General features: G+C 37.6%; 3 protein-coding genes across 7 annotated transcripts in view; 1 reads left to right on the top strand and 2 right to left on the bottom strand.

The window, feature by feature from the left end:
* Positions 1 to 27,690, top strand: part of LOC145934366 (kin of IRRE-like protein 1) — a 506,904-nt gene that overhangs the window by 115,011 nt on the left and 364,203 nt on the right. The gene's annotated exons all lie outside the window — the stretch shown is intronic.
* Positions 144 to 4,447, bottom strand: LOC145933262 (glucose dehydrogenase [FAD, quinone]-like). Its single transcript, XM_083032816.1, has 9 exons — positions 4,306 to 4,447; positions 3,630 to 3,882; positions 3,299 to 3,427; positions 3,011 to 3,207; positions 2,839 to 2,933; positions 2,174 to 2,450; positions 1,627 to 2,095; positions 880 to 1,256; positions 144 to 655 (listed from the first exon to the last, which is right to left on the bottom strand). The coding sequence occupies exons 1-9, from the start codon at positions 4,306 to 4,308 to the stop codon at positions 545 to 547; spliced, it is 1,911 nt and encodes a 636-aa protein (XP_082888942.1). The 5' UTR covers positions 4,309 to 4,447; the 3' UTR covers positions 144 to 544.
* Positions 4,893 to 27,605, bottom strand: LOC145933263 (glucose dehydrogenase [FAD, quinone]). Of its 2 annotated transcripts, none has more exons than XM_083032818.1 (9): positions 27,461 to 27,605; positions 24,672 to 24,883; positions 10,677 to 10,805; positions 9,406 to 9,602; positions 8,670 to 9,029; positions 7,352 to 7,499; positions 6,656 to 6,973; positions 6,145 to 6,515; positions 4,893 to 5,877 (listed from the first exon to the last, which is right to left on the bottom strand). In XM_083032818.1, exons 2-9 carry the CDS (start codon positions 24,877 to 24,879, stop codon positions 5,716 to 5,718), a joined length of 1,893 nt encoding a protein of 630 aa, XP_082888944.1. In that variant the 5' UTR covers positions 24,880 to 24,883; positions 27,461 to 27,605; the 3' UTR covers positions 4,893 to 5,715. The 2 variants fall into 2 exon arrangements, with proteins under 2 accessions (XP_082888944.1, XP_082888945.1); XM_083032819.1 differs by having other exon boundaries at positions 27,465 to 27,605.

The following is a 27,690-nucleotide window of genomic DNA, read 5'->3' as shown; positions in this document are numbered from 1 at the left end:
ACACGATGAAGATAAATCTCGTAAACCAAAACTTTCCATTCGTAAACTAATCTTGTCTTTATTGCGCTGTACAACTGATGATATCTAGAAGATTAGTTTATATGTAAACGCGCATTGGGTAAGATATATATGAGAAAACAAAGTTGTGTGTAACAACCAAGTGGATAATATCTTTATTAAATATTTCACAAAGTTGTCTAAAAGTATAATCTGCGATATATATTATGTTTATTATGTATACATTATATATATTATCTTTAATATCTGTATACTTATTAATTCGGATACAAATAGAGAGATCTTATTTTTATTTCTTTTTTTTTTTCTTTTTTTTTTTTACTTATTTATTTTTAATTCTTTGGTAGACAGAACAATATTGGGATATTATCTCTAATTGTAATATCACATAAAGTTGTCTACAAATAATATCTCTGTATAATATATATTATATATAATATATATTAATTCTCTATTAATTCGGATACCAGTGGAAAAAGATTGATTCTATTCATAATTCTTTGACAGACAAAAATATTCCAACATTCTATGCAACTGTATTCGCATAAGTGTGAATCACTTTGTATTCATCCTTGATAAAATCAGCCACTCTCTCGCCGATCATGTTGACTGTAGCAACAGGATTACCGGAGACCACCTAAGTGTATTAAAGAAAATAATACATGTCAATTATAATTTCTAAACAATCGCAAACATATTGCATATTTTATATAATATTTGATAAAAATTATTTGTCCAAATATTGACTCAATTTTAAAATAACCATAAATTAATAAAAAAAGAACGACATTAATCGTTCGCAGCATCTTTAATAAAGTCTCGCGCTAGTAACGGAAAAAAAGAAACGGAAAAATTATTTACCTGCGGCATAATGGATGCGTCAGCTACTCTCAAGCCTTGTATACCATGCACTTTGAGATCTGGACTAACAACAGCCAGGGGATCCGTAGACGGACCCATTTTACAAGTACCAGCCTGGTGATTTTCGGCCCGGGTGTCGTATTGGATTTGACAGTCCCAATGTGCATAATCGTCCTTTTCTTTTAAGTATTTCGCGCATTCCGGGACATTTTTTATTACCCTTTTCAAACGATATTTCTTCAATGCTCTTCCCTTCGATAATTTTAAGATCTTCCGAATACCCTCGTAAATGATCTTTCTGTCGATCAGCTCCGCCAGATCGTTACCCCAGATGTTCGGATGACTCAACGGGTTGGTTGATGCAAGCGTGATTCGGCCTGAAATTCATCCGTGTGTTTAATCATAATAAGTCTCCATTTCTTAAAGGAAATTAGAGATATTTTAGAAAAAGAGGAGAGAAAGATTCAATCACTTTTAATTGCCAAAAAATTAGAGAAAAAAAATTACACGTAAATAATTTTGATGAAGAATACAAAGAAAACAAGAAAATAGCCGATTAGAAAATCTCATTAAAAATATCGCCATTTATTTAATCCAAAAAATATTTGCGTTAATATTCCTCGCTGCTTAAGACAACACAGTCTGGACTATATAATTATATTATTAATTAATAATGAAACATATTAAAAAATAAAATAAAATATATTTATTAATACTAATTATATTATTATATAATCATTTATTTACCTCTACTGCGTGGTTGTACATTTACGGAAGTAAATCTAATGGTTTCCTTGTTGTCGTACGATATCAAGTCCGGAATCCTGTCGCCCGTGTTACAGGCAGCTTGGTAACCAGAGAAGAAGATCTGAATGTCTGGGTAGTCTTTAGTGGTATAGCTGGACGTCAGAAGTCCAGTGAGTTGAGCCAAACCCGTCGACGAGATCGGGCCAGTTTGATTGTACAAATATAGATCGGCACTGTCGATATTTAGCTCGAGTTTTTTCGATTGTTTGAGAGTGAAATCTAACCCGTACGACTGATGATTGTGAAGATTCTCGCCGACTCCCGGCAGATCGAGAACCGTGGTAATGTTCAGAGAGGCCAAGTGTTCCTTCGGTCCGATGCCTGACAGGAGCAGAAGCTGAGGCGAGTTTATCGTGCCGCCTGAAACGATCACCTCTTTTCTCGCGTTTACGGTGCGTTGTTTACCATTCTGCGAATTATAGAGAGCGATTACGCGTTTTTTTTACGGTACGATACAATCGCGCGTACATACAAAAAGAAACCTTACCTTAATGTAAGTGATTCCCGTAACTTTCAGGTTTTCTCCCGAACCTATCGTGTTGATTTTCGTCGCGATCGTGTTCAGCGCTACGTGTAGATTTGTTCGATTCCTGAAAGGCCACAGAAAATCTCTGGAAGCGCTGTTCCTGACGCCGTTGTTGCTTATCGTCTGCGCAACGGTGAATCCCGTAACTTTCTTGCCTACTATGTCCTCGGTGACTCCTAAGCCTACTTGCTCCGCCGCGTGCATTGTGTCCCAAGCGAATTGCGGCTGCCAGGGGAATCTATTAACGAAAGTGATCAGCGAGTTTAATTCGTACCTATAGATCAATTAAAGCGGGACTAAGGGGAAACTACAGGGATAACGTTAAAGACACGTGATAGTTCTAAATGTGCGTAGACTCGTCTTTAATGAACGTCGAATATCGAGCACATTAATTACGACGATTAAGGATAGGTGCGAGGCTGGAATATTTTTCAACGATAACGCTAAATATTTAATAATAATTTTGAATATAATTTTTGATAACTAATTATATTACAAATATTAGAAAAGAACTAAATACACAATATTAATAATATCAAATTACTCAATAATTTTATCTTTGAAGTTGAATAGACAATATTGTAAGAATAATATAAAATAGAAAGATATCGTGGAACAAATCATACCTTTCAACTGTCATCAGACCTCCAGTGCCATGATATTTTGCTGATACCCTTCCAATCTCCTTATTGTTTTCTTGTTTCAAGAAGTATGGCAGCACCTGATAAAGTGTTTATTAATAATCTTTTGCGAGAACTACTAATGATCTGCGATCGCCGATAATTTCGTTGAACCTACCTCCTCCCATGACCAGCCTATATTTCCCATTTCGACCCATTTGGTGTAATCCATCTCGTGGCCACGATGATACATCATACCGTGATGGGAACTGCATCCGCCGAGATTCTTGCCCCTTGGCCAGCTGCAGCTGCGATTGGTGTTTAAACATGCGTGAGATTCGTTCGTGGTGTAATATTTCCAATCCAAGTCCGTGCCTGCAATCGCGAATATGATCGAAATTGTTCGAACGGTTATTTAAAAAATAAAAAAAAAATAAAAAAATAAAAAAACACAAAGACGCATTACCAAGATAGAGTAGAAAATTGCTTGGTACTTGTGTGCCAGCTGGTTCATCTGGTCCAGCTTCCACGAGAAGTACAGACCAGTTCCCAATCTCGCTCAAACTAGAGGCCACGACCGGTCCAGCCGCGCCTCCTAAATTAAAAACAAAAGGCAACCGAGATGATTAATTAACATTCATTCTCCGAATTGTTTTTTTTTTTACAAATAAAAATCAACTTGACTCGTTCATTTTCAATTGTCATGGTACAATCTAAGGATTTAGCTTAAGTTAATAAATTTACGTTTATGCGTATAGCGAAAATGTCTCGATTAATATCGAGCAAGATTATCTTACCTCCAACGACAATAAAGTCGTATTGGTCATCCACGTTCGTAACAGGCGTGAGACGATCGCAGACACCGTTAATTATTGTACTATAAGTAGTTAACGTGCTCAACAGATTCAGAAATAAAGTGGCGGTAGTGCCGGAGCAGACATCCATCAACGTGAGTCCACTTACGAAGGGTGACGAACATAATGCTTGCGGTATCTGATAATCAGGTAGCGAAGGTATCGCATAGCTAACGTTCATAGGAATTGGCGAATTCTATAAGACCAGAATAACACATTTAATTTATACGGCTTAATATAATTTATATTAAGAATTTCAGTTTTATTTGTCGTATATAGTGCTCTAAGAATAATTCAACATGTTGACAAAAATAAATAATTTTTTCTTGATTAAATATAAATTATGATTTATAATAATATAAATTATAATATTTACAATTTTATTTAAAAAAAATTGCACTCTATCTTGACTTTTGTATTTTAAAATATTGAAAAAAATTTTAGTTGTTTGCGATGAAGTAAAATATTTTTTCGACACACTTTTATTATATTATCCTGAAATTTTTCGGAAAATTCAGACATATCGATTTTATGTTCGTATGTTCTGATATTTATTTATTTTTTCTTTTTTCTTGTTTATACGAAACGCAGTATATATCTGCAAGATATACCAACATACCATTTTATGTGATTGCGATTATCTTCAAACGACTCGTAAGCAGAACTGGCTGCCCGTTCCGCTCGGCTTTTACTCCCCGATTGCTATACTCTTTTTGGCGTCGCTTTGTTATATACTCGTTTGTATATGTGCGTGTATGCATGTGCATGTTCCGCGAAATGTCTAGTGATTAATATTAACATAAAAAACGATAATAGCGACGCTTGTTAACCCGTGCTTGTCACACGTGTAAATTGCCGCACGTATCACTGTGGGAAATTGATGAATAGTCAGTGAAATAGTATAAATAAAATAGATAGCTGTGCTGTCGTGATAACTGCGTTATTCTTAACTTCATTTGCATTTCGAAAGTTGAATGAAGTCTGTGCGTATAATTTTTAGACGTTAATTTATCGATGTATTAATGTTTATTAAACAGCTTTTAGTTAAAATTTGTGTTTTACACAAATATATGTAATATTAGTTTTTGTTTCCAAGACTTTGGGCATTATTATTTATGTCACATTATATACTCAATTTACAACAATGTTGTCAGGAGCGCGAATAATCGGAAATGGATGGAGTTATATTCCACGTTTGATCTCTGCTATTAATGAAATCTTGTTTATTTGTATACTACAGTTATTTTGATTTACACTCGAGCACTCTACGAGCGACCGAGCTATCCATATCTATAATCCATTTTATTTTCTCCAATATATTTCTCTTTTAACAATATTAACTACTATATTTGTTTTTTTTTATCCATGATACGCCAGGATTTGTCTTTGGTCATTATTTCAAATAGGAAATATACGAATAGTATATACGTCACAAAGCTATTAAAAGGTATATACTAAAATTTTGACACACGTTAAGCTAAAGGAGGATTATTAATATAATAAGAGCTAAAAGGAATAATTAACATAATAATTTTTCTCGTAACTCTAAAGACATATCATTAACATAATTAAGCAATAGGAAAATTATAAGGAATATAATAATAACAATATTCGTAAATTGTACGGAGGTCTGTACGTCTCTATCGCGACTATTTCAACATGATTGTTGAGAGCCGCGACATTTTCTGAGACACACAATCTTAGGAAATTACTAACTGGAAACTGAAACACATGGCGATACAGCGAGACTGTCTTCAATTGACTCTCTGTCTATCTCTCTACCTCTTTGCCAGTAACAACAATAATTACACGTTGCGAATGTAATTTCGAATCTTACGGAGAGTCCTCGGTCACGTCGACCTTCTTAGGCGCTGCAGAAAATGGCTCATAAGAGACTAGATAGATCGTGGACGCTCTGGTTACCATGTAGCCTGATCCCAGTCGATAAACTTGATCCCCCAAAGCAATAGGTCCAGTGAACTTTCGATGGTCGTGCGGGAACTATGGAAATACGGTAAATTGCTGATGACTAATGAGTCTTCCAATGGCTGAAATGGCTCTGTTTCCATAACGGGCTAGGAGGTGCTTTCCCGTACCATTGTGTACCGGCAACGCCCCAGTCGGACTTGATGTACGCGGCCGCCTTTTCGCCAATCATCATGCACGGCGCTCCCGTGTTGCTGGACGGTACCTTGAAAGCCAATTTCAACATATCTTCACCCCTCTAGAGAGAAATCTCAACCGATCTTCCGAGTTCCATATAACTTTACGTACACAAAGATCCGAGATATTGAAATGTTAAAATCAAACACGACAGACGTGGATTAAAACATGCTCTCAAGTACGAAAATTTGCAAATTAATCGCTTTACACAATAGAAAATGCCAATTTCGACGACTAAAGATTTAATTGAGAAAGCATGGATAGATTTCTCGATTTTGGAGAGGTATATATTTACCTGTGGCATAATGGACGCATCGGCCACGCGGAGATTTCTGATGCCGCGAACCCTCAATCGATTATCGACCACGGCCATGGGATCGGTCGACGGTCCCATCTTGCAGGAGCCCGCCTGATGGTTCTCCGGACCGGTATCCTGACGCACCGCGCATGCCCAATACTCCTTGCTCAAGAACGGATACGCGGAACACGCGGGTAACGGGCTGTTGTTTAACGTCACGTTGTACTTGGCCATGGCACTAGTGTTGGCGAGAGATAACGCGATCTGTATACCCTCTACAAGGATCGCCACGTCCATCGGATCCGTCAAATAATTCCCCCAGATGATCGGCTTCGCGAGGGGATCGTTACTCGCGAGACGAAGATGTCCTGAGAAGCAAGTTCATCACGTTCGGGGTGAAGAGGATCGATATTCATCGGAACATCGACGTGAACGTTAATCGACTTGTAGAAATTTCGCGATAACAATTGAGTCTGGTTCATACTTTAGACTATCTTAGGCAACTTACCCTTGCTTCGCGGTTGCGTCATCGTCGGCGACATGCTGATGCTGCGACCATGGTAGTCTATGAGGTCGCCGACTACCCCGGTGGTCGCGCAGGCCGCCTGATAACCGCCGAAGAACAGCTGGATGTCGGGATGATCCGGAGTCGTGTAAATCGACGGCAGCATCCCGGTCAATTGCGACAAACCCGTCGAGGCCATCGGTCCCTTCTGATAGGCGATATATTCCGTGGCAGCCGCCCAATTCAGGTCGTACTCATTCGGCTGATTGATAGTCCACGATAAAGTGTACGACGCGTGATTATGCAGATTCTCCCCGACACCTGGAAGCAAAACACAGAGTTCGCCTCCCAATTAATTCGTCGATTTCGCTTAAAACGTCGACGCCTTCCGATAAATTACATTAGTTCGTGGAAAAAGTTTCGCGCTCTAAAGCTTTTTATTGCCGCGCGTTTTAAAACATTCTGGAAATTTTGCTTATTTATTCAGAGGAACTATTCAATGTAGTCATTAAGTTCTTAAAAAGGAACTAATGGATTTCTCTTTAAGCGATGCCTCGTAATTAATCTTTCGGCAAACAGAGAATTCTCATTTGGCTCCTTATCGGAGGAGATTATCGTCTCTTCTAAATGACATATGCATCGACGTGTATTGTTCATCGTTGCAAACGATCTTGCGTGGCAATGAATGAATCGTCTCACCTGGAAGATCCTTGACGACCGTGACGTTCACCGCTTCCAGATGTTCCTTCGGCCCGATGCCGGAGAGCAGCAACAGTTGAGGCGAATTTACGGCACCACCGGAGGCGATTACCTCCTTTGCGGCGCGGGCAACTCGAAGTTCGCCACCCTGAAGATGCGTTCATTGAAACTCACATCGTCAAACTCACCGAACTTGATTTCGCGCTCTTAAGCGCCCGGCAAAAAGCAAAGTTCGCGATATATGTATATTGTCGACTTGGCTCGCTCTTGTTTACATTTCGCAAAATCGATACTCCGATGACAATGCTGAATCAAATTTTAGTCGCCGATAGCGCTGACTTTTATCGTGCATTCTCGGAGATTTAAGCGCGATAGTCGAGTATAGCAAATCAATTTGATTTGCGCGCGTGAGGAAACGAATTTATTGTTGGAAAATCTTTACGATATCCGTAAAAGTGACTCGATTGACATGTTTACGCGCGGCGATTAATTATTGCTTCGAAAAACGGGATAAAAATTACGCTCTTTTAATATCCATGAAAGTGACTTTCTGTCGCGTGACTTGTATACGCATGACTACTCTACAGAATTATTTTTTTAATACAGATAAAACAATAGCGTAACAAAAGGTCCTTGGGACATTTCCACTCGTGCATAATGCAAGGTTTTTTTTACGTATGACGTATACGTTTTCAACGTTATATTAATAGAATTTGCAGCGAGTTTCTCGATCAGAAAAAACCTCCCGTTTGCGCGACAAATGAAATTTCCGACAATATATCCAATGAAAATTTATTCGTCATGCGCGACACCGGACAAATATATATCCACAAATAATATCACTGTAATAATATAACAATACGAAGGTTTCTAATATTTTTGGCACGTGTGTCCCGATTTACCCAACCGCGCATTACATATTGTCTCTTTAAAATAATAATTAATAAACAGATATATAGATATTCGCACGCAGCTGTTACAGGGTGCAATAAAAATGTGGGTTTTACGATCTACTCATCAAAATAAGAAATAATTTTTATAAATACATATTCAAAAATACGCCACTTTCACGTTAGATTAAACTTAACATTAATTACAAAGCGTATTATTTTATTTCCAACAATATAAAACAGTAGAAAATCTCATATTTCGAAATGAAGCAAATCGTTTTTCAAAAATTGTCTGGCAGGACCAATTAAAATCCTTATATAAACTTGTTTGCTCCTGAAGTAGCTGTCCACAGCGTTTTCGTTACACCCTGCGTAAATCGCTGTCGAGAGCGAAGAGAGGGAATCTATACTAGGGTGTGTATACTAACTTGATAAAATTGGACCCCCACGGCCTTATGATTCTCGACGATGATCTTTGTGGCGGTGGCGTTGAGGGCGATGTGTAAATTGCGTCGGTGCCGGATGGCTCGCAGAAACGCCGCGGCGCTACTCACACGAACGCCATTCTTGCTGGTGGTTTGCGCCACAGCGAATCCTGTAAATTGATCGCCATTCAGGTCCTCGCTAATCGGATACCCTCTCTCGGTCGCCGCCGCGAGGATGTCGTCGGCGATTGCAGGCTTCCACGGAAACCGTTCGACGGTTAACAAACCACCGGTCGAATGATACTTCCGACCCACCCGATTGATCTCCGTGTTGTTTTCGGAGCACATGAAATACGGCAGCACCTAAATAACAAAAAAAAAAAAAAAGAAATTGTGTATCTCTATCTAATCCATCCTCTTGAAGAATGTCTCAAAAAATTGAAAACTCAATAATCGATTTTTTCTCTCTCTCTATCTCTCTCTTCAAACAATGATCTTTCTCGTTTCATAAAAACTCCAGGATTCGTGTAATATTAAATCGTAACTAGGAGGCATGCTAATATTTATACTACAAGTTTGCATAGCTCTTCCAGTTTAAAAGTTTTATATCTTTTCGTCATCCGATATTATGAATCTTGGAATTTAAGGAACGGGTCGCGAAAATATTCGAATTATTTTTATTTAAATGAAATATACGCGAAATATGTATGTAATTCGAGGCAAGTTGATGGGATCTTACGTCGCGCCAATTCCATCCGGGATTCCCCATGGCCGCCCAATTGTCAAAATCCTTCGCGTGACCCCGCTTATACATCATGCCGTTGTGGACGGACGTTCCGCCTAGATTTTTACCGCGCGGCCAACTGCAGGATCCACCGGTTGACAGACAAGCGTTCATCTCGTTCGTGGTGTGGTACTGCCAGTCAATGTCAGTTCCTATCGGTAAAATTGTCAGATCGTTTAACATGCGTAAAGCTCGTAACAGATATACAATATAATATATATATATACACAATATATACAATATATATCTGCTCTCGCAATAATATAGATTTCAGATGAGTACTGCAACCATTTTCACATCTCTTTCTCTCTAGAAGAGATACTCGAAATGTCATATTTTAAATAAAAATGCGACATTTCGCGTTTATTTCGAAGCTATCTTTATTTCGAATCTACGGGCATCTTAAATGTCGCATCAATTTTTAATTCTCATAGATTCAGGGCCAATTTTATCTTAAGTTATTTGAAAAGTGGATTTTAACCCTAAAGTGATAGCGGTTAAATGTTAGAGATGACATCTGTCATCCATTTCTAAAAGACGAATTAAAATATAAAGATATATTTTATGAGCATATTATTTATTTAAATGCATGTATTAAATTTAAATTTATATCTATTAAAATTGCAGATTTGTGCACGTGGATGACTAATGTCATCCACGGATTAAAATTAATTATGAGGAAAGTAATAATTGTTAAATTTTAAGTAACTCTAAATGCAAATCTTTCTAAATATATGTTTCAAAAATGCAAATAGATGATAAAACATGAATTCTTACTGTATTTTAAGATTGAACAAAATGTTATTCTGACATTTAAAATTAATTGAAGATAATTATATAATCCAGATAAAAGTTAATTCGAAATTACTCTTGCGCAACGAAAGACTAAAAATATTATTCTGACGTTTATTAAAATAATTCAGCATAATTTTAAAGAATTCAGACAAAAAATCAATTGTTATTATTAAGTTAATCAAGTATATAACGAAAGACTCCGAAAATATTTCCTCCGATAAAATATCGTACTCCGATATCGATATCGACGAGATAAAAAAAAATGTCAATCGATTTTCGGACTAAAAATAAAAAAAAGGCGATATGTACTCGATGCATTTTAAACGCTCATTATCGTCAGGCAAGGTCCGACTCCCTCCGGTATAGATAACGGGAGCACAGAGCGGCGCTCTCGCTGTACGTATACACAGAAAGGTTCAATTGAAACTTACCCAGAAACATTGCCACCATACTGGGAACCTCGGCACCCGGTGGCTCGTCCGGGCCGGCTTCTAGCAACAAAACTTTCCATTCGGGTATGTCGCTCAGTCTAGACGCCACCACGGCACCGGCTGATCCTCCTAATTCCGAAGCGACAAAAGTCATTAAAGTCCTATCGTTATTCAGCGCAAACTGTTGTTACTCCGAGAAAAATGCATCTGCGCGATAGGGGGGCGAAACGGGGGATTAAGGGGGCTGAGGGGGTTGAAAGGGGGTGACGATGGAAGAAACGGGAATGTTGTTAATTGCATTCGCCGGAAGGAAAACATCTGCGCGACCCTAATTAACTTTTTCAGCGATTAGATTTATCATCGGGCCGATAAATCGCCCGTGTTTCGCCAACTATCGCTCCCCTCTTTCTCCGCGGTATATTAATGATAGGTGAATTCGATTAATGATAGGCGCGCGGAAAGCCAGGAAGAGAGTCCCGCGCGTCCGATAAGAGACTGAAAAGTCACTAGTCGACCAGGTAATTACCCGGATGCAAGAACGCTGATGTACAGCCTCAGATTGTCATGTTGATTTACTGTCCCCGGATGTACGCAATTTGGCGCTGCCGCGACTTGTTGTTTATTACGATCCTATCGATTGTTATTACGGGAAGTACCCGTCACATTGGAAAGAGCTAAGGTAGTTAAGGCCTTGGCAATGGTTCGCCACGTAATTCCTACCTTTCACGTACGCATTTTTCCGCGAGCTAAAGACTTTGATGAAAATTGCTCTTGGAATTTTTTTTCTCTCCCTTTTATTTAATTGCATTCGTTTTTTTTTTAAATGAATCTTTTTCAAGAAATGGATTTTTTGGAAAAATCGTTAAAGCGCGCGTAATAATACGATGATGTATGATGAGTTCTATATTTAATATTTCTAGCCGGTTTATTAATTAATATTATTATTATAATTGAGCCTTACTTAACTTAAACTTAATATTTCATTTCGATATTTTTAAAACGTCTTCATTCTGACATTCTATTTTCAGCCCTTGTTGTTGATATGTTGTTATTTTTAGTCTATTTTTCATTAGACATTTGCGATTCGGTTTATTTACGTATCTTTAAGTGAAACGTCACTTTAAAATAAATGCTTTGACTTTTTAGATAACGTATTTTATCGCAATGTTTTCGCAACTCCGTGTCAAGTAGGTAAGTGAATTGCTAATTCAGGGTCTTTACAAATACAAGGGAACTTCTCTGTAGAAGAGAGAAAGAAAAATAACCGAGATCGCGTGGTCAGACGAGATTTGCGAATTTGTCACCGCGAGTATGACGTTTCCCTCGAAATGGTCACGCAATCGATCATACACAGACATTGTACTGTATACAACGTTATTTCGCATGAAAATTTATTAACAACATCGAAATGATGAATCATTTCGCACATATCGACAATACATGTATGCGGAGAGTGATGCGGCGAGGGACGGTTCGCCTGTGTGTATTTTTATTCCATTTTTTTTTAAATGCCTGATTAATTGGACAACAGAGATTAACTCGACGAGAGACCGTGAGATACATGCATGACGCGCATGAATAAATATGTACATACAACATATATACATATATAGTAGATCCCGCGGGGGTCCGTCCGTCTGTCGCTTACATCGAAATCGCGTTAATCGAATTTTACTTTTGCCGCAGATATTATGGATTTACACACAGGCCCAGGGATATTCTAATCGAGAAATTCAATTAGTATTTCCGCGCGTGTGTGTATCAAATCGCGTTACGGAAACTGCCACTTGCGTAATTTACTCTCTCTCTCTCTCTCTATATATATTATGTATATATTTTGTTGATATCGCGCATAGTTACGCCCTATGTAAATCCATGAGGTTCGCGTGCCCTGACATGCTGAATACGAGAGGGACGCGGTTTTCCTTCCCCGAGAAAAGCACTAATCCTCCCTTATATGAAATATATACCACGTTACACGGCTTAATTCTTTAAGCGGACGACATTGAGCTGCTCTCGTAAAACTTGGACTTTATATAAGAGCCATTTTTTTATCGACAAAACTATTAATACACTAGTTTATACCAAAAAAGATTTTTGTTTATTATTTGGAACCAGATAAGATGTTTCTTATAAATACTGAAAACGATTCGCCAAATCAATTTTCATCAGCATGTCAAGTTTTCAAAATGAGGTTTAATATGCAAAAAGCTTTTTTGCGATATTTTAAATTTTTTTGTAAAAAAAGGGCAACGATATTTTGACATTCTGATCAGAAATCATGGATGTATTGTTTATCCTGTATAAAATGCATTTTTAAAAATTTTGATAGCTTACTTTTTTAGCTATGTTAGGAAGGATTTAAATACAGAGTTTTGCTGAGATAGCAAATATTTCATTTCCTATAAGATGATGAAATCATACATACTTATACATAATTTGTAGTGTCTTTAGGGCTATCGATACACATTCACAGTGTAATTTATCGTGATGGATTCCATTAAATGTATATTTATATAAGTAGTTCCCAGCTTTAATCTTTTATTATAACATGACTATAAAATAAGATATCAAAATTAAAAAAAAAAAAAAAAAAACGTTTTATAGGGGATGAACAATTCATTTATGACATCTGATCAAAATTTCCAGATAACGTTAATCTTTTTTACACAATACCTCAAATATCACACAAAAAAAAAAAATAATTTTCAGCTATATAAACAAAAATTTTCGTGATATAAAAGTCTCGTCCCGAAAAGCTGAAAGGAGAAAGAAAGAATTTTGTACCGAGAGCGGGAAATCTTCGTTTCTCCGTTTCATTTAGACGGTGACGTATTTTTTTGTTTGTTCCTTTTTATAATAATTTTATAGATGGAGGTCAGAACGTTCCGCGTCCGCGGAAGTCAATCTGCATTTCTGGCATAAATATCAGGGATTTGCTGTGCGCGCGTCGGTTACATACTATAGTTGCATGACCCCGAAATTGCAACGATGTAACGAACCTTTCCGGTTACACGTAATGGTATACCTGATAACAAGTGTTATCGAACAGGAAAAAGTAGTATTTCCCTGGAAGGCAAATGCGCTCTCATAACTTGTCCATATGATGTATCATGCGTACTATATCGAGTTTTATATAACACACACACATATATAAAATGCGTGTATGTGTAATGTTTTATGTAAAAAAAAGAAAATTGCTTTCCGGTCTTTTTAATTTTATGTTCTCGTTCCGTGAAAACGTTGAAAACTTCAATTCGAGATGTTAATTATTTTTTCACGTTAAATACTATATCTATAGTTTTTATTTACTTTCTCTTTTTTTCATTCGATTTTAACTTTTCTATTTACGCGCCCAGATTTTTGGTGAATTATGAAACGGACGATAACATACAAGAGATGGTTTTGATACATATTCAATAAGATAATTTCCACGAGTAAATTCTCCTCTCTTTATATCCATGAATTCTATATATTTATATAACGCAAGATGGATAAATATTTATTCAACCACGCAATTCGAGAAACTGCAGATACGTTTAAATTACTTCGAGGATGGAACCTATAAATTTATCGACTGCACACACAATTGTCTTGCGCGATAAAACATTCTCTCGCCACTCTTTCTTCTTCCTCCGCTCGCAACATTTCAGTCGTTAAACGCAGCATGTCGAAGAGCTGCTACGATTTGTAGAAAAACGGGTTACACTCTCCCTCTTCCGTAGTCCATAAATAAAGATGAAAATGGCAAAGAATAAGAAGGAAAAAAAAAAAATCTCACGGAAGGAAGAAAAACCGGTAGCGATTCGCGCGCCAGATTCGTCTCTCTCTCGGTAATTAGTCGTCCGGTCAAACTTGACGTTGCGGAAGAAGCCGGGGCAGAGCTCTCTCGCGTCTCTAAAGAATTTTCATTTATTGACGCCAAGTCTCGGAACAAACCAGGAAGAATTTCATCCGCGCTAAATCAGCTTAACGATGTCTATAATTAGCTCCTTTATGAGAACTAATTTGAATTCAGCAATTAATAGGGAAATTGCATTCGGTTCCGGATGTACTGCTACGTACCTACTATAACTCCAAGTAAGCGAAATAGGAATAGGAATTTATCTCGATATTCCATTGTTTTCAAGGATATAATTGTTCGCGTACAAGAGACAATTAGGCGAATTATTAACAATAATTCGCCTAATTGTCTCTAAACAAGCTATACCGTTAGATGAGTATTTAGAGATAACTCTGACTTATTATATGAAGACGAAAAGCTTAAGACTTGTTGAATCGCAACAGCTAATTTACGTGAAATATTTGTATCTCAAAATTTTTAATTTCCTCTTCTAGAAAATTCTTTAGTTCAAATTAGAATTTTTTCCTTTGTATATACAGGATGGCCTTTGTAACGATTGCTACGATTTTTAAGACACAATAATCTGATAAAAAAAGTCATGCACAGAAATTTATCAGTTTCTAACTGGCAATAAATTGCAATAATAAAAATTGGCTTTTTGTTTGATTAAAAAGCAAGAATCTTCACTTTTTTAAATGGAACTATCGTGTTGAAAAAAATAATCAAAACGATCGAGACAATCAAAATAATCTATATGACCGAAATGATCAAAATAATAAAACTTTTATATTTTTTATTCAATTATAATTAAAACGATCTAAACGATTAAATCGATTAAAATGATCAAGACAATCAAAATAATCTATATGATGGAAATAATCAAAATAATAATAAAAATTATTTTGATTGTAAACGATTAAAATAATTAAAATGATCTAAACGATTAAAACTATCAAAAGAATCAAAACAATCAAATTGATCAAAATAATCAAAATAATCAAATAATCAATATAATCAAAATAATGAAGTAATAAAAATGAATACAATAATGAAAACTCAAAATAATTGAACGATTATAATGATCAAACTAATAAGAAGCGATCAAATTGATCAAAATAATTCAAACGAAGCTTTAAAAATTTTGCCGATCTTTACCGAAGATTACTCTGTATATACAATCGAACGAAGAGAGAGGAAAATATTTATTTAAGAAAGATATGTTGTCTAACGAGCGTGCAAAAATCTCGTTTGAACGGTAAACATTCCCCTCATTACGCGTCGAAATTGTTCTCCGTTTCTTATGTCCTCTCTTTCTCGGCGAAGATCGGCGAAGAATCGCTTTCGGTGCAGCAGCGCGGAAAATAGACTACGTCCGATCGAGATCGTGTTCTTTCTCGCGAGCATTCACGATTTTGCCCTTTACTCTTCTCTCTCTCTCTCTCTCTCTCTCTCTCTCTCTCTCTCTCTCTCTCTCGCAAAAAGAAAAATCGGTAAAGTGGCCGCGAGATACGATATATCTCGTACTCTCCCTTTCCGCGTGATTTTCCGCGCGACACGTGCGCGCTGAAAACGTGGAACGTTGAATGAAAAAAAAAATTCTCCCCGCGAGTCGAGATGATATCTTATTGTTAGCTATTTCGGTTGCGTGCACAGTAATTTCCTCTCCGTTTGTCGCGTGAAATATATATATACGCCACGAGGCAATGATATAGGGGCTGAGCATACGTTGACAGCCCCCTTTATAACGAGCACATTTGTAAGAGAGAGAGAGAGACGCTGAAGATATATAAGTGGAAATATGACGTTTGAGGGAGATAACGTTCTAGCTTTGTGTGACGTTGGCCGAAACACTAGCATCGCTGGAAATTTTAATAGAGTCCACGGATAACCGCATATGAAAAGAGAGATAGAGAGAGATAGAGAGAGAAAGCTCGACAGGATTACAGCAAGTGGAATTCTCTCCTTTGAACACTGACTTTTATTAATCTGCGAAGGCTAGGAAACACGGTGCACTTATAAAAGTTGCAAGTCAAAACGTGGATGCTGCTACTGAAATGTTTATATTGCGATATAATTGACATTTTGTATAATTAGATATTACTCATCTGTCTTAGAAAAATTTAGGTAAATATTAGACTGCATTTTGCATCGATCTGTGTTCGATTTTAATTTCTTCTTGGAAAGAACTATGGATACTTAATGATTTATTATTTTTTAATAAAAAGAGAATTGTATTTATATTATTTGTTTTTATATTTATTTAGTTGCGTATCGTAATTTATATCCCTTTTTCGTTATTTACTCTCCCGAAAGAGAGTTAAACCCAGTTTGGATAATCGATTTTTATTGTATTTTTATAATACTCGTGTCTACATTTATTTTATAATTTAATCTAATCATACCTCACATGCAATTTCCCAGACGATCCAAATGACAATTCAAGGCAATTCTCGTAACATCCTACTTAATTAATTATTAAATCATCTGAAATATTCTACGCTATTGATCTGGGAAATAATAAAAATAAACTTTGTATTTATATCTCTCCACTTACAATAATGATATTTCCCAAATTGCCGATAATATGTTATTATATTTCGCGCACGATGACAGAAACGGGATAAAGTGGGACATTCATCGAATAATTCCGATATCGAGTGGCCGCGAACAAAAAGCGTGCTATGGAAAAACGCGATGACGGGGGAGAACATGTCTAATTTATGTGTCGCAATGCGAACGTTTCTCGGTTTGTTCCACCGGCAGAAGGGATGAGGGGTGAAAACTAGGGAGGAAAAAAGAGGGAGAGAGAGAGAGCTCTCTTCTGGGTCTCTGAATCCGCGATAATCGGCAAGCACGATAATTCCAGCTGCTTTTTCTTCCTTTTAAGCGTCACGGTTCCCTCCCCTCCCTCAATCCCCTATCTCTCCCCTTCTTCCCTCATCCTTCTTCTTCCGTGACTGCACTCGAACGAGACCGGAAACGCGAAACCGCCAGGTGAAAACTGTTTAGCCCCCCTCCTCCCCCTCCTAACAACAAAAACAATTCTCTTACGTAAACATCGCGGCCGCATATATATATATATATATATATATATGCACCTGCTGGAAGGAGAACGGGACACTTGTGTACGGACAAGGCGATCCGCGGAGCGGATGACAGCGTTGACAGCTGTCATCTCTCTCTCTTTTTTTCGCGATTTTTCCCCAACAGTCGATTTCCAATCGATACGGATCGGAAGAAAATCGCGGATAATGCTTACCATCCTACAAAAGAAGTTTCTAGAGAAGAAACGTCTCGACGTTATTCTTTCTACCTCGGTTTGTTTCAAGCTCGAGCCGCGCCATGCTTATATTCCCGATTCGTGTCTTTTACTCTTCTCTCGAGCGGTTTACTTATCGTTAAGACCGCATTACGCCGCAAACCATAACGCGGGCTTGTCGGTCAAGGATCCCGTGATTTATCGTCGCCGCGAAGAAAGTATATTCGCCGCTTCATGTATATACATATAGTATTGCGGCACTACTTTCTACTAATTTTCGCGAGTACACCCGACTTATAAAATGCGCTCTCCGACAATTTTTACTTCGGGTGCGTAGATGTGGAATCTCTTTGGTTCTTTTAGCTCTCTTACGCTTTTTTAAATTCGATTAATAAATTTATTCAACTCCACAGCGAAATATCTCTTTATATTAGGGTTGTTCAGAAAATAATGCCCCGCATTTTTTTCTCAGAAACTATTTATATTCAACAGGTTTGAAATTTACTAAAATTTAATAAAATGATATATGTCGAGAGAAAACATCCATATTGTGTGTAAATTTCAAGCCTGTTGAATAAATAGTTTCTAAGAAAAAAAAATATAGGGCATTATTTTCTGAACAACACTAATATTTTATTTTAATATTTTGTCTCTCGTGTTTGATCGCCGATTAGAAATATAATTGATAGATTCTAAAATTAGAAATAATTTATACGAAAATCGGAAATGAGCCGCACGTGAGAGACAGGTTTGCAATTTGTATTCGTCTAGGAAACTAGGAAACAAGTCCCGCTTATAACGCGCGTTAATGAGCGGAACGTAATTATATGTATATATCGCGGCGTACTTAAGTATTATTTATAAGGCGTGAATAAATGACGCGAATCCACGCGCCGGAGAGATAATAGCGTTATTTATAACACATCCGCGTTATTCATCGATCGCACATGTGGAATATTTAACGGGAAGAGGGGGAAAATTTATATTGGACTTAATTTTTAATCGGACTTATAAATTAGCGAATTAGAGATCTAATCTCCTTAGCAATCGAATATTTCGTAGACATGTATATACGAAAATACTAATATAATATATTTTTTCTGTTTCAGGTAAGTCTCGATGGTCTTTTTTCGTAAAAGATAAATCGGCATTTCTGCCTGCCTGCATGGACTTTTCGTAAAGATATCTGTGAGTAATTAATTAGCGTAGTCATGTTCCAAAAATTTTAAAAAGTATAGAAATTCAATCTTGATGAGATAATAATAACTGCTATATAATTGAGCCGAATATCTAGATATAACACGGCGCCTGAGAATTTCGAAAAATCGCATATACAATATCGCGGATAATGCAAATAACTCGGAGAATTATCTCGATTACATCATTTACAATTCCTCTTGAATATTCGGACGCGAGTTATTGGACGCCTGCATCCGGAAAGATGCGAATAGCAACGGTGGATATTAAAATGGCGAATACATTTTATATTCAAGATCCGATATCTAATTATTAAAATGAAGCGAAGAGCGAAGAGAAAAGCCGGGCTCTCTCTCTCTCTCTCTCTTTCTCTCTTGTTCGTATTTGATTTCGAATGGCTGGAAGCGATCTATACATATATGTATATATATTTTTCAGACAATATTTAGCGCGTCGCAGATGCAGAATGATGCGCGTTTATTCCGCTCAGCTGCCATTTTATTTTCTAGCCGTGTGCAGGCAGCCGTGTTTGATCGGCGAAAAATGCGGGGGGAGAAAAGGGGGGAAGAGAAGTCGCGCGTGCTCTCCCTTCATCCAAGGGTGGACCAGGGAGGAGAAAAACACGGGCTGCCTGTTATTGCCGTGAAAAATGCGAACCTGGGAGAAAAGGGGGACGTTTGTAGAGACACCGGGGGAGGAGATCTCTCTCGCAGAGAGATATGCAGAGCCTATACGTATTTATTACGCCGCGTATCATGAATATATCACTAGCGGATCGCATTAGAATTTTCACGTGCGTATATGTGTGAGAGTAAACAATTCATGAACATTTTTTGCCGAGTCCCCCGGAATTAATACGGACGGCTCGTCTCTTCTCTGTTACCGATCTCTCGCTATACGTCTTTCGATTTCTGGATCCGACGAATAATTTATCAGTATGTCCCTCTCTTTCCCTCTTATCTTCCTCTCCGCGCTATAACGAATCGCCAAAATGTATAAACAAAATGCGAATTGAGCGCGCATGCGCGTTTGCGGATGGCGAATTTTGCGCGATCGCGTCGTCCGGTACGAATTATCCCGAAATGCAAAGAGCGTATAAAATTCGTTGAGCCGTTTAAATCACATTATGCGCCGTCCTCCGCATCGCTATGCAATCGCGCGAGCGATTCATCCTTCTCTCTTTTTCACCCCCTCCTTCTCTCTCTTCGCCCCCCCGACAAATTTTGCCACCTTCGAGGATTTATATCTCCCGACGGCTGGGACAGAAGCGTATGGAAATAATGGAACGTAGCGTCGCCGGTGTAATGACACGTCGGACGAGAGAGGGTGGAATTGGGGGGCGAGAAAGGGGGGCGTGGAAGGGGGGCGAGAGGCGGACCGGTAATTAAATTAATGACGCAATAATCACGCGTCTCGCGACCGAATAAATAACGGGTCTGTATTAATATCGCGTATCTGAAACGAGGGGGACGGGGGGACGGAAGGGGGGATATGTGCGCGGATAGGTACGATGATGCGCGTCGAATCGCATTTCGCGCCCGCCGAGAGACAGAGCGTCCCCTGTAAACGACAAATAACAATTGCCACCGACGATTCCCGTGATAACTGTGTTTGGCCGTGGTAAACACGCGAAACGCCGCTACACGAGAGGAGGTTTACAGTGTTTTTCCCTCCGAGGTGGAAAATTCGTAGAGCGGAGGATATGTCGAGCATCCCCCATCCTTCTTCTATCCCCCCCCTCCCTGAATCGTCGATCCCCCTCGGACACGCGCGGGCGCCTCGCGCGTTTAAACCGCGCTATTTCCAATTATTTTTTAATTAGAGTTTTAATAGCTCGTTAAATTTTCGCGAATAATTCGCGAAAATGGTGTATTTATTGTTTACAGGGGGTACCGATTACGTAACGCGCGCGCGGGAATATTTTTCTCTCTCTCTCCCCGGCTCTTTCATTAATTCATTATTCCCCGGGTTACGTAGTTTATAGTGAGTGCATAAAATGTTGCGCGAAACGCCCGTTTTTTTACACACGGTGATTATTTCATTTTGTTAATGTTATGTCGAATACATTTATTCATATACATATACTTCTTCATCCGGGACTCTCCTATTACATTTTTCATCGGACAGAGAGAAACGCGCGTAATAATATTCTTTTTCCCCCCTCCCTCCCCCTCCCCCCTCGTTTTACAAAATGTTGAATAAACGGTGCGTGAAATATGTTTGTTTTTCCGTTGAATTTTCCGAATTTAGATATCTCCCGTACGCGCGTTACGTAATAAAACTATATTTACGTGCCCGCATAAATACCATCGCGATTGTTATTCAATCTATTTTTGTGCTTTTTTTTTTAAATCCATGTTTCGTTCCGATCTCGCTAATTTTTGCGTTCTTTTCGGAAGGATCTCGAGAAGGATAAGGGGGTGGTTATTTTTCAGATTATTACGACAGCACGTTTCAACGGAGTAATAAACTTATCTTGATTCGACGCCCCCCTCCCCCCTCCCCCCTGTTTTGATCGCCTCGTGCATAATTTTTAGCTCCGACAGAAGGTGCCGTAACACACAATGCCTTTGCAATTATTTCAATTACTCTTACATGTTGATATATTCGTACCGCGACTTTATTCGCTTTATCGCGCAGGGCAACGTTTTTCGCTCTCGGGCCCTAATGACAAAACCCATTTTCTTTCCCGTTTCCAGTCGACTCCGCAGTCCGATCCTTTTATCGTCGTCGACTTGTGCCGTCTCTCTTCGAGCATTACGCCATTATAATTATTCCGCCAACTTCTTTCTTCCGACCGGGCATTGACGGAATAATTAATAAGCATCACGCTAATTACTCAGCGCGCGACCCGGGGTATTATTAATATTTTCTCCTCACCTCCGCGAGGTAATACACCTCGGCCGCACCCGACGTGACGATTAATCATTCCACACACAGGTGTATACGTTTCCACACACACACACACACACATTTTATTTCTCTGTCCGCATCTCGCGTCGCTCTCTGTATTAGGCACGGCGTGCATTTAGTTCGAAAGAAGAGAAAGAAACTGTACCTGTATATGCACGTATCCTTATATAGTGTCGCATCTCTAATTAGAGACAGTGATCGTAATAATACCTCGAGAAACGAGCAGACTTTCTCTCTCGTTATATCTTTACGTTTCCGTTTTTTTTCGCGACCGACATGCATATAAATATTTATAATATATATTTTATATTATATGATATATCAAATATATCAATACATATATTAATATTAATTAACATATAAAAATATATGATATGTTATATTATATATTTTTATATTATGAATATTTTCATATTATATGTATGTATATTTCTATATAATATATATTTTATATTATATAATATATAAAAATATATTAGTACTATATTAATATATATAAAAATATATATTATACTATATATATATTTTTTTTATATATATATTTTTCTATTATATTGTTTTTATGTATATCTACTTACACGTGGACAGAAATATCGCGGAAACGCGATCGATATCGTGAACGAAGCACCACGATACCGGATAACCGTTCGAAAGTCACTGAAAAATTCCATCTTCCCGCAAGGATATCCCGGGTGTCCTATATCCGGGAATAATCACCCGAAAGGGAGGCAAAGAAAATTAGTTTCGATCGCTCGATCCCGCGAAATTCTCGCGTATCGTCTCTGCCCTCTATGCGATCGGGCGAATTTCCGAGTTCCGGATTTACGCGACCCGGGTTTTTATCAAGCGCGCACTAAAATATTCAATTATGTGCTCCCCTTTTTTTCTCACTCTCTTCTTTCCCCTCTTCCTTTATGACCGAATGTAAATGTGGAAAGTTGCGACGAATATTTCGGCTGTATTTTCGGGAAAGTTACATACTATTAATCCCTGGCGACATATAGTCTTTATTGAGTTTATATATTGCTCTCTTATAAAATTGACATTAATTTGAGAACTATTTCTTATAAATAGAATTAGATTTCTTATATATATATAGAAAATTCATCGAATGAATGAGAACATAAAGTATTCTTTATTCGAGAAAAGTTACGTATAATTTCATATAGAGAGTTCTAAAATTAGCATATATTGTGTCCTTTTAACAGTAGGTTCTCTGACTAATTTAAAGTTGAGTTTCCTCAGTGAAAATGTCAAGGGAGACGATAATTTTTTGCAAGTTTCCAATTTTTTCCATCATAAATATATTTTTGTAATTAAGTCTCAAATTAAAATTCTATTAAAGTAAACTCTCCACCTGAAATTGACTGAAGAATGTAGTTTCGTTAACCTTTCAACTCTACAAAGTTTAGCTTACGATAAACTTTTTTTTTTTCATTCTTTTGCCTATAACTCGATATTTTTGCTAAGGAAAAATCGTTCTCAAATTGACCAGAGAATCTGCTACTAAAAGAATCGGATAATTTTGGGATATTCTGTATAATATACTAAATGTGACTAATTTGACGTGCGGAATCGATTGTCTCTCTCTATTTTTTTTCCATAAATTACGTATATTCCTGGTAAAAATGTTCTATTAAAACTACAGCGATATTATATATACATGAGTACAAATATTGCATGTCGATCGAACTATTTCGTGATAGTACGCGATTAAATTGGTTTATATTGAAGTTCTATTCGCTATATTGAGAGCGACGTAACTAGAACGAATAACTATTTTATTCATCATTGTTCCCGAGTTATTAATACTCTATTATATTTGATTACTCGCCCCGTGCGGTATTTTCTCTCTTCTCGATTCGTTTCCCGTTTTTACAATTTTTTTTCTTTCATTGTCTAGAAAATGGTTATGAGATTATGAGCGGCATTTCGACACACACAGTCATTGCTGTCATTGCGTATTAGGTTCACGCATTATATTTTATTATTTCCACTTGTTCGTCGACTTTCGCGCGTAATAACGATACTTATTCCGGCTTCCGTCTCGAATTGTTTTTTTTTCGTCCGTTTGTATATCAAAATCGACAATTTATATCGCTATAAAATCGCGTTCGAATCACGATTGTCAAATCGATATATTCGTTGTTTACACATATTTACGCGCGATGACACGCCCGCTCGTTACTCTAATAAGGCTAATGCGATTATTATCGCACGCTCAAATCGACACTCAAATCGGTTATTCGATCACTCGAGATACGCGAGCTGGCGCATAAGGATACATTCCAATTACGTCGATCAATTTCACCCATTCATTAGAAAATCACCGACCGTTACTTTCTGCAACTCTTCCTCTCGGTGTAGTAAGTACCCATTAGACTCTTATCTTTAATTAAATGTTTTCCGGACGATGGTTTCTGCCTCGGTTTTACGAGAAACATATATTTTCAAACGATAGTTTTATCAAAGAATCGCGTACTCTAATATGCATGATTTCGATATGCAAAAGTATCATTATTAAATAATCTTTTATTTAATTTTATAGAAAAAATAGACGAATGCATTTTATAAAATATTATGACGTGAAAAGGGGAAAAGGTTTTGAGTTAGAAGAGTAGGAAACTTTTTACAATCGTTTTTCATCGCGACTTGGCTTTAATAGAGCGTAAACATCTTTGAAAAAAAATAGTCACGTGTCTAATACACCAGATTCTTGAATTGACACATTTTAGTCGCTCTAGAATAAAAGTGAAATGAAACCTTAAATCCATTTACTCACCGCCCACAACGATGAAGTCGTAATAGTATTCGGGTGGATCCATCGGCTTTATACGCTCGCACGATTGAGATATGCTATCTTGAGACCGTACAAGTGCGTCCATGAGCGTCATAAAGGTCAAGTACTGCGATCCTGGGCAGACCTGGGTAAGGCTCGGGCCCAGGTAAGGTCCCGGGCAACTTGGACCGACCGTCATATTGTACGTCATTGTTCTGCGAACACGCGAAATGCGATTATACAATAATTTAATCGTATTATTACTTCACAATAGTATATATGCCTATAAAACGGCGCGTTTTCTCTCAACTGTGCGCCCTCATGCGTGCTTGTAGTAAGAGAGATAGCTGTCAACGCTATTGTTGTACACCAGCTGATCGCTCTTGCGTGTATACGTCAGTGATGGAACACCGTCTCTGACTCTATTTGCTCTCTAAACGTTATTGTCCGCGGTTTATCGTCGGTTTATCCGTCGGTCGTTAAAGGAGACGAGAGGTTAACGATCGTAAATTGATTGGGATGTATTTGGTAGATTTTAGCGGGGAGATCGAGAGCGCGCAATAACGCAACGTTGACGTTTCAAGCGTCACGATTTCACGTGTCGCACGAAAACGCGCAATTCCATTCGACTATCGAGCAAAATCATATTTAATGGCATTTCCCTTCGCCGCTTCGGTATTCGCGTTTCGTGCGCAGTCTCTCCGTTTATTTTATTTTTTTTTTTTTTTTTACCAGCGGTTAATGTCCGTATCTCCAGCGCCGGCTATAATCGAAGTCAAGGACGTATCGAAATTACCTCGACTTTCCCGCGCTTTAGGTATTTGCAGGATTCCTTTACTCGGTTGCATATTTGTACACAATTATTTATAATTCTCTAAATCAGATATATCGAGTTTGAGAGACACGCAAACACAAATCTTTCGCGTTTACTATATTCCTCTTCCGACGTCTGTCTTTTGACAGATGACGCGACGCGAGCTGTCAAAAGTTTCCCTGCGACCGAGACATTCGCAGAAGCGCGCTGTTTCATCATGAATAAATAAATAAATATTCCCTATGAAATTAGCGGGACGGGTTAATAGCATATTGTAATTAACCGAGCGTATTAATTAATTCATCCCTAATTAACGCGGTTACCTTTCTGTGTCTACCATTACTAATGCGCGCGCAATTTAGCGCCCGGAGGAACAAAGTACGGGCTACAAAGAGTCGGCTCGCGAGCGAGCAAAGTGCAATGATTATCACACAATCAATTTACATAATTCCTCCTTCGTGGCGCTTCTGTACCGAAAATCGCTCGTTATTATCTCCCTCCCTCTCCCCTCTTCCGTCCGGATGGGGATATCTCGGGAATCGCGCGCTGACGTTAATTAACGCGCGCTAATTTCGAAACATCGGTATCCCTCGAGTCACGTGAATCACGCGAATGACACAAGAAACGAATGAACGAGAAACCGCGCGTTTTATTATATGTATGTATATATATATATACATATACATATATATTTATATATCGACCATTTATATTTTTGTATATTAATATACGCGCATCAAACTTGCGTTAAACGTAACTACACTACGGCCAATACGATTTATTGCAACGAGCTGTAACGCGAGATTATGCAAAAAAAAAATAAATAAAAAAGTAGAAAGATGTGCAGAGAAATGAATACAAAAAATCGATAAACTCTCTTCGAAACTTCTTTCGTATAAATCGGTATTTCATTTCCAATCGGAAACGGAAGAGTTCGAATGATAACCGAATCGCGCACAATTTTGCATGTCACAATGTAAGGGGGTATATTGCTGTCCAAGTAACTGTATCACGGAAAAAAATATTAGCTACTATAATTAAATTTGAGGTGTCGCTATCCTCTTACATACAAAATTTTATTTCCATGTTTAAATTTTAAATTTTAGCTGTGATAACTATTAATACTATTAAAATAATATTTTTAAGGTATAATTTAATGATGAATTCTCCGTTAAATTATAATTATGATAAGCAGAGGGATTTATGGAAAAATTTTTTCTGGAATTTAATTGAAATTTATTCAGATTTCTCAAAGAAATATCGTGAATTCTGGTTGAGAAATTTATAAAGATTCGGATGAAAATGTAATGTTTTAGAAATGCGTTTCGAAGCGAGAAACCAAAACAAATCTCGTTTGCTTCTTCTAATGCTTTATTATTATTCCTTTCTATCATAATTTTCTACTCAAAAGTACAATTAACCAAAACACTTTCTGCTTGAATAAAAATTTATAACAGCCTAATTAAGATTGATCAAAATTTAAAATTGATGCTCTTGATTAATCAAATAGAGTCAAGAAATCAGTTAAATATTCTGAAAATCCTTTACAGAGATAGAATCAGATTTTAAAGTGATAAAAACACGTGGATATATATTAAATGTGTTTTATTTTATTTATTAGCCGCGCTTTGCAGACTCCGTACTAAGTTTAAAATGGAAATTTAAATACAAGAAAATCGATATGCACAGGATAGTGATAAATTAATCAAAGAAATTAACTTTTATTTTTATTCCATCGAGAGAATTCAGTAACTGACATAAAAATTGAGATTTCTCATTCGACGAAAGTATACCGGCTTTTTCTTTCAATATAATCAAGAAAAACACATTAGAATTTAGCTATAGTAGCTAATATTTTTTTTCCTTGACGGTGACGCGATTTATCAACGAAAAAGTTGGAAGTAGAGAGAACAGATTTCGCGACCTCGAGAGAGAGAGAGAGAGAGAGATATTACATGAAATAATAATAAATATATACCAACGTTGTGTGTTACACTGACGTAACGGAATCAGCACGGCTCTCGTCGTGACGGATTTCTTATCGATGTTGCACTCCGATACGGATATACGTTGCAGCGCGTGACCCGGGTTCGCACGTGCAGCCGCGGCAGCAAAACGGGCAAAGTGTAACTGTAAGACCTCTCACCGTAGAACGCCACTTTATAATTCATCTCCCACTCTGCTGAGCTCTCCGGCTTCTATTCCCCG

This window comes from Prenolepis imparis, unplaced genomic scaffold (assembly GCF_030444845.1).
Source record: "Prenolepis imparis isolate NDT839.2.m4 unplaced genomic scaffold, iyPreImpa1.0 SCAF_3, whole genome shotgun sequence".
NCBI lineage: Eukaryota > Metazoa > Arthropoda > Insecta > Hymenoptera > Formicidae > Prenolepis > Prenolepis imparis.
The sequence above is the reverse complement of the archived record's forward strand: the minus strand, read 5'-3'. Positions and strand labels throughout refer to the sequence as shown.